This window comes from Salvelinus sp. IW2-2015, linkage group LG2, assembly GCF_002910315.2.
Source record: "Salvelinus sp. IW2-2015 linkage group LG2, ASM291031v2, whole genome shotgun sequence".
In the NCBI taxonomy this organism is placed as follows: Eukaryota; Metazoa; Chordata; class Actinopteri; order Salmoniformes; family Salmonidae; genus Salvelinus; species Salvelinus sp. IW2-2015.
In genome coordinates this window covers 32,365,819-32,374,008 of record NC_036839.1, presented here as the reverse complement: position 1 = coordinate 32,374,008, position 8,190 = coordinate 32,365,819, and the positions used below count along the sequence as shown (strand labels likewise).

Sequence of the window (8,190 nt, the reverse complement as noted above, 5' to 3'; positions counted from 1 at the left end):
GGAGTAAACTCTTTTTGACTCTCACTCACTTACACACACGCACGCACGCACGCACACACACACACACACACACACACACACACACACACACACACACACACACACACACACACACACACACACACACACACACCACACACACCACACACACACACACACCACACACACACACACACACAAACCTACACTAACAAACACAAACACAGAGACTTACGTGTGCAGGCCATAGATGGCGGGTCTCATCAGCGCGGAAGTAGTTTTTCTCGCAGCCACAGTGAACGCTCCCTCATGAGGTGAAGCTGTGAGGTGGACACTTAGAAACTGGACGTTACCCAGCAGAGACTTATAGAACCTGCTCTGCATGCTGGAGAGAGAGAAGGAGAGGGAGGGGGAGAGAGAGAGAGAAGTAGAGGGAGGGGGAGAGAGAGAGAGGAAAGGGAGGGGAGATAGAAGGAGAGAAGGGGGGAGAGGAGAAGGAGGAGGAGGGAGAGAGAAGAAGAGAAGTAGAGGGAGGGGAGAAGAGAGAGAGAAGGAGAGGGAGGGGGAGAGAGGAGAGAAGGAAGGGAGGGAGAGATAGAAGGGGGAGGATAGAGGGAGGGAGAGAAGGAGAGGAGAAAGAGAGAAGGAGAGGGAGGGGGAGAGATAGAAGGAGAGAGAAGGGAGAGAGAGAAGAAGAGAGAGGGGAAGAGAGAAGATATGTGGTGAGTATATATAGCAGAATTGACATAACAATAACGTTCCATAGAGAAATGAAAAAATTTCACGACAATAGATCAAATCATATCCATAAAGGTATAATTAATAATCAAGGTTAACAACTAGAAAAATACAGAATGAAAGACTCAGTCCTATGAGTTCTGGGCTCGTATCCACAAAGCCTCTCAGTCCTATGAGTTCTGGGCCCGTATCCACAAAGCATCTCAGTCCTATGAGTTCTGGGCTCGTATCCACAAAGCCTCTCAGTCCTATGAGTTCTGGGCCCGTATCCACAAAGCATCTCAGTCCTATGAAATCTGGGCCCGTATCCACAAAGCATCTCAGTCCTATGAGTTCTGGCCCGTATCCACAAAGCATCTCAGTCCTATGAGTTCTGGGCCCGTATCCACAAAGCATCTCAGTCCTATGAGTTCTGGGCCCGTATCCACAAAGTTATCTCCACCCTGCTACACGAAAAGACTTCCACCCTGCTACAATACAGCGGGTAAACGCAAGCATTTCCGTGACTGTGCCTCAAAACCAAATGTTTTCTGGCCCACCACTCCACCCTGGACTTGACAGCCTCTATGACCAGGTCCACCTCTACAAGGCAGCAGTGCCCACCTTTGCCCGGACTCTAAAGGACATCGCTCTCAAACGAAGCCCCACACTTCACACAGGAGCAAGAGATCAATAGACACCCCACCCAGACCAGCGAGACACCCTCCAAGACCTCCAGGACCCCCCTGGACCTACACACCCCCCCACATCAACCATGCCCACACCCAATTTAGGCCCCTCAAATCAGACCCATGCCACTCCTGCCCACCCATGCACCCACCCCCGCAAAGAGGGCATCAACATGGAAGTCACACATACGCCCAGTGAGTGAGCGGGCAAACAGGTCAACCCCCACTCTTACACTCGCCAAGCCAACGGCATGTACCAGATGCTCAGCAGGCTTGCTCACACTACTGCCTGAGGCCAAACCCCGACCAACAACATTGGACACTTTATGGAACAAAAAAGCTTCAATATATCATCCTGGAATATCCAAGGCTGAGGTCATTGCCTTTGGCCTAAAGAGCAGGACCCGGACTTCACCAAAGAATCGGTAATGCAACATTGTCATCTGCAAGAACATGGTAATAGAGGAGACGGACCACTGGTTGCCCTCTAGGTTACAGAGAGCTGGTGTCCATCACCAAACTACCAGGTGTAAACAGGGAAGGGACTCAGGGGAATGCTAATTTGGTTATAGAGCAGACCTAACTCACTCCATTAAATTAATCAAAACAGGAAATTTTACATTTGGCTAGAAAATGTCAAAAGAAAATTATCTTAACAGAGAAAATGTCCTCCTGTGTTGCTACTATATCCCCCACTAGAATCCCATACTTTAATGAAGACAGTTCTCCATCCTGAGGGGGAAATCAATCATTTCCAGGCCAGGGACATTGTATAGTCTGTGGCGACCTAAATGCCAGAACTGGACAGGAACCTGACACCCTCAGCAACACAGGGGACAAACACCTACCTGGAGGTGACAGCATTCTCCCCCATATGCCCCTAGCAACAACTATGACAACATAACAACAAAAACGGGTCACAACTCCTGCAGCTCTGTCGCACGCTGGGTATGTACATAGTCAATGGGAGCTTCGAGGGGACTCCTATGGTAGGTACACCTATAGCTCACTCTTGGCAGTAGCACTGTAGACTACTTTATCACTGACCTCAACCACCAGAGTCTTCTCAAGCGTTCACAGCAGCCCATGACAACCCCTAATCTCTCTTCTTCTGTTTGTATATTCTCTCAACAATTTCAGCCACTGTGTCTCTGAGGACAACATCTCTTTCTCTCTCTCGCTCTTTCTCTTTCTCTCTCTCATCCTCATTCCTCTCTCTCTCTCTGAGCTGTATCCGGATGGTTTACAGAAGCAGATGGCTGTATCCTAAACTACATTACCCATAGATCACTGCCCTGGAATCCTAGATGACTGCTGTCCTATTAAAAAAGCAGCAGCAGCCATGTCTGTAGTCCCTGGGGGGAGCTCAGAACAACCACAGCATACCCCTATTTCCAGTTTCCTCATACTGATCTGGTAGAGGTCTGTTTTACAGTCCTAAAACCTTTATAGACTAAGGTAATGAGCAGGAGTCTGGAAAGGAAGGTCAAGATTGGACAGGAACATATATTTACACCAGTATGACTATATGAACTGATCTCCACCCACTGCTCTGCTGTTCATATTACATCTGGTGCTCTATACCTCTATACACGACACACCCTATGTGGCAGCCTGAGGTTGGAGACTGATGTGAAACCCAGATCTCTGGTGTCATTAGTGTTATGTTCAGGCAGCTAGATGAGCGTTGTGAATGTGCAGTAGAGTGGCGTCAAGGAGCTAGAACAGTAGAGTACTGTAGAGTTTACTGTATCCACCATCTGAACCCCAACACCACAGACAAACAAACAAACCAACAAGGCTTTCTATGGTCAAATCCTCCTCACCCTATCTCCTCCCTCGTTCCAATTCTTTACAGTGGATCTCTTCAGTGGTTCTGGTTAGTTCCCGGTGTAATGACTTCCATAGGTCTGATATTAAAGTCTGGAAATATTCAGAGAATCAGTTCACAGTAAAACATGCCAGTTCCATCTGTCAGAGAGAGTTTGAGGTTTGGCCTTATTCTGTGTCCTTGCTTTCTCCATTATCCCTCCCTGTGACTGGTGACTGAACTGAATCTTCTGCCCAAAGAGACAGACTGCTGTCACTCCATCACACACACAGATTGATTTATATATTACAGGTTTCCTGAACTGCCGGGCCGTGGGCTGAATTTGGCCCAAATATGCTCCAAGTTATTTTCATTTAGGAAATCTGTTTTAAAGTATTCCCACGCCTAATAGACAGATATACAGTGCATTCGGAAAGTATTCAGACCTCTTGACTTTTTCCACATTTTGTTACATTACAGCGTTATTCTAAAATGTATTAAATTGTCCCCCCCACCCTCATAAATCTACACACAATACCCCATAATGACAAAGTAAAAACAGGTTTTCAGAAATATTTGCAAAAAAAAAAAATAATAATAATAATTTAAATCACATTTACATAAGTATTCAGACCCTTTACTCAGTACTTTGTTGAAGCATCTTTGGCTGCGATTACAGCCACCAGTCTTCTTGGGTATGACGCTATAAGCTTGGCACACCTGTTTTTGGGGAGTTTCTCCCGCTATTCTTTGCAGATCATCTCAAACTCTGTCAGGTTGGATGGGGAGCGTCACTCACAGCTATTTTCAGGTCTCTCCACAGATGTTCGATTGGATTCAAGTCCGGGCTCTGGCTGGGCCACTCAAGGACATTCAGAAACTTGTCCCGAAGCCAGTCCTGCATTGCCTTGGCTGTGTGCTTAGGGTTGTTGTCCTGTTGGAAGGTGAACCTTGATGCTGCCACCACCATGCTTCACCTTAGGGATGGTGCCAGGTTTCCTCCAGATGTAAAGCTTGGCATTCAGGCCAATTTTGGTTTCGTCAGACCAGAGAATCTTGTTCTCATGGTCCGAGAGTCCTTTACATGCCTTTTGCCAAACTCCAAGTGGGCTGTCATGTGCCTTTTACTGAGGAGTGGCTTCCTTCGGGACACTCTACCATAAAGGCCTGATTGTTGGAGTTTTGCAGAGATGGTTGTCCTTCTGGAAGGTTCTCCCATCTCCACAGAGGAACTCTGGAGCTCTGTCAGAGTGACCATCAGGTTCGTGGTCACCACCCTGACCAAGGCCCTTCTCCCCCGATTGCTCAGTTGGGCCGGGCGGACAGCTCTAGGAAGAGTCTTGGTGGTTCCAAATCTCTTCCATTTAGTAATGATGGAGGCCACTGTGTTCTTGGGGAACTTCAATGCTGCAGACATTTTTTGGTACCCTTCCCTAGATCTGTGCCTTTACACAATCCTGTTTCGGAGCTCTACAGACAATTGCTTCGACCTCATGGCTTGGTGTTTGCTCTGACATGCACTGGCAACTGTGGGACTTTATATAGACAGGTATGTGCCTTTCCAAATCATGTCCAATCAATTGAATTTACCACAGGTGGACTCCAATCAAGTTGTAGCAACATTTCAAGGATGATCAATGGAAACAGGATGCACCTGAGCTCAATTTCTAGTTTCATAGCAAAGGGTCTGAATACTTATGTAAATAAGGTATTTCTGTTTTTTATTTTTAATACATTTCTAGAAACCTGTTTTCGCTTTGTCATTATTGGGTATTGTGTGTAGATTGATGAGGGTTTATTTTTATTGAATCCATTTTACAATAAGGCTGTAACGTAACATAATGTGGAAAACGTCAGGTGGTCTGAATACTTTCCGAATGTACTGTATGTGATCGTATTCAATTATAAGGTTTGAAATGATTATGTTTTAGTCAAATATTTTATCTGTTTGGGCTTCTTGAGGTCACTTTGCTGTATACAAGGGATTTGTAATTGTGTTCCTGGCTCCCTGACCATCCACTCAAGAAATATTATATATTTTCATTGCTCTCTCTCTCTCTCTCTCTCTCTCTCTCACTTCAGGTCCTCCCTCCGCTCCTCGTAACGTGATCTCAGTCATCAATGAGACCTCAGTGATTCTGGACTGGTCCTGGCCGGAGGACACGGGAGGTCGTAAGGACGTTACCTTCACCGTGCTGTGTAAGCGCTGCAGGCCTGGCCAGAGGGTGTGTGAGGCGTGTCGCAGTAATGTGCGGTTCCTCCCCCGTGCTGCAGGCCTGCAGAACACTACCGTAACCGTGGGAGACCTGCTGGCTCACACCAACTACACTTTCGAGATTGAGGCTCAGAATGGAGTGTCCCAGTTAGCCCCAACCATGAGGCAATATGCTGCTGTGACCATCACTACCAACCAAGCAGGTACGGCCGGAGATGAAGACACACACATAAATGTTCATGCATTCATTCCAACCATCAGCTCTGGACATTTACAAATCAAATCACATTTTATATGTCACATGCGCCGAAACAACAGGTGTAGTAGACCTTACTGTGAAATGCTTATTTACAAGCCCTTAACCAACAATGCAGTTCTAGAAATAGCGTTAAGAAAATATTTACTAAATAAACTAAAGTGATATTTTTTTTTTAACAAATAAAATCTAAAAGTATCACAAGAAAATTACGTAACAATAACGAGGCTATATACAGGGGTTACCGGTACCTAGTCAATGTGCGGGGATACAGGTCAGTCGAGGTAATTTGTAAAGTGACTATGCATAGATAATAAACAGCGAGTAGCAGCATTGTAAAAACAAACCGCGGGGGGGGGGGGGGGGCTAATTAAAAGTCAAGGTGGCCATTTGATTAATTGTTCAACCGTCTTATGGCTTGAGGGTGGAAGCTTTTAAGGAGCCTTTTGGCACTCCGGGAACCGCTTGCCGTGCGGTAGCAGAGAGAACAGTCTTTGACAATTTTTAGGGCCTCCCTCTGACACTGCCTAGTATAGAGGTCCTGGAAGTCAGGAAGCTTGGCCCCATTGATGTACTGGGCCGTTCACACTGAGCGCCTTACGGTCAGATGACGAGCAGTTGCCATATAAGGCAGTGATGCCACCGGTCAGGATTCTCTCAATGGCACAGCTGTAGAACCCTTTGAGGATCTGAGGACCCATGCCAAATCTTTTCAGTCTCCTGGTGGGAAAAAGGTGTTGTTGTGCCCTCTTCACAACTGTCTTGGTGTGTTTGGACCATGATAGTTCGTTGGTGATGTGGACACCAAGGAACTTGAAACTCTCGACCCGTTCCACTTCAGCCCCGTCGATGTTAATGGGGGCCTGTTTTGCCCTCCTTTTCCTATAGTCCACGATCAGCTCCTTTGCCTTGCTGACATTGAGGGAGAGGTTGTTGTCCTGGCACCACACTGCCAGGTCTCTGACCTCCTCCCTATAGGCTGTCTATAGGCTGTCTCATCATTGTCGATAATCAGGCCTACTACTGTTGTCGTCAGCAAACTTAATGATGGTGTTGGAGTCATGCTTGGCCACACAGTCATGGGTGAACAGGGAGTACAGGAAGGGACTAAGTACGCATCCCTGAGGGGCCCCCGTGTTGAGGATCAGTGCGGCAGATGTGTTGTTTCCTACCCTTATCACCTGGGGGCAGACCGTCAGGAAGTCCTGGATCCAGTTGCAGAGGGAGGTGTTTAGTCCCAGGGTCCTTAGCTTAATGATGGGCATTGTGAGCACTATGGTGTTGAACGCTGAGCTGTAGTCAATGAACAGCATTCTCACGTAGGTGTTCCTTTTGTCCAGGTAGGAAAGGGCAGTGTGGAGTACAATTGAGATTGCATCATCTGTGGATCTGTTGGGGCGGTATGCGAATTGGAGTGGGTCTAGGTTTTCCGGCATGATGGTGTTGATGTGAGCCATGACCAGCCTTTCAAAGCACTTCATGGCTACCGACGTGAGTGCTACAGAGTGGTAATCATTTATGCAGGTTACCTTCACTTTCTTGTGCACAGGGACTATGGTGGTCTGTTGAAACATGTAGGTATTACAGACTCGGTCAGGGAGAGGTTGAAAATGTCAGTGAAGACACTTGACAGTTGGTCCGCGCATACTTTGAGTACACGTCCTGGTAATCCGTCTGGCCCCACAGCTTTGTGAATGTTGACCTGATTAAAGGTCTTGCTCACAGCTGCTACAGAGAGCATAATCACACAGTCGTCCGGAAAAGCTGGTGCTCTCGTGCATGCTTCAGTGTTGCTTGCCTCGAATCGATCATAAAAGGCATTTAGCTCATCTGGTAGGCTCGCGTCACTGGGCAGCTCGCGGCTGGGTTTCCCTTTCTGGTCCGTAATATTTTTCAAGCCCTGCCACATCCGATGAGCGTCTGAGCCGGTGTAGTAGGATTCGATCTTAGTCCTGTATTGATGCTTTGCCTGTTTGATGGTTCGTCTGAGGGCATAGCGAGACTTCTTATAAGCGTCCGGATTAGTGTCCCGCTCCTTGAAAGCGGCAGCTCTAGATTTTAGCTCGGTGCGGATGTTGCCTGTAATAAATGGCTTCTGATCCCAGCCAGTGTTCTTCAGTGTTTTATCACCAGTATCAAATGTCTCCCTCCTTACAAATACACTCTGTATAAATCTTTGTGTTGTTTTTCAGTTGTTACAGACAGTCGTTATAATGAAACGGCTTCACATCAACCCTTCATATAAAACACTCTTTCACACATTCACTCACTTTAACACACATACACTCACACACACACACACACACACACAACACACACACACACACACACACACACACACACACACACACACACACACACACACCACACGCACACGCACACACACTAAACACACACACACACACAGGCAGTTGTACACAGGGATGGGCTGCTCACATCGATCTCTCATATAAACATCTCACCATCCCACATTCTTCAACATCAACATTCTCCAACATCACAAGGGAGGACTTGGCCCAGGAAA

At 46.9% G+C, this 8,190-nt stretch overlaps 1 protein-coding gene across 1 annotated transcript in view; it reads left to right on the top strand.

Moving 5' to 3' along the window:
- The window catches only part of epha3 (eph receptor A3), a 980,965-nt gene that overhangs the window by 118,736 nt on the left and 854,039 nt on the right, over positions 1-8,190 (top strand). Inside the window, exon 5 of the mRNA XM_070448470.1 lies at positions 5,278-5,613. Coding sequence (XP_070304571.1) covers positions 5,278-5,613 — 336 coding nt within the window. The remainder of the gene's footprint in view (positions 1-5,277; positions 5,614-8,190) is intronic.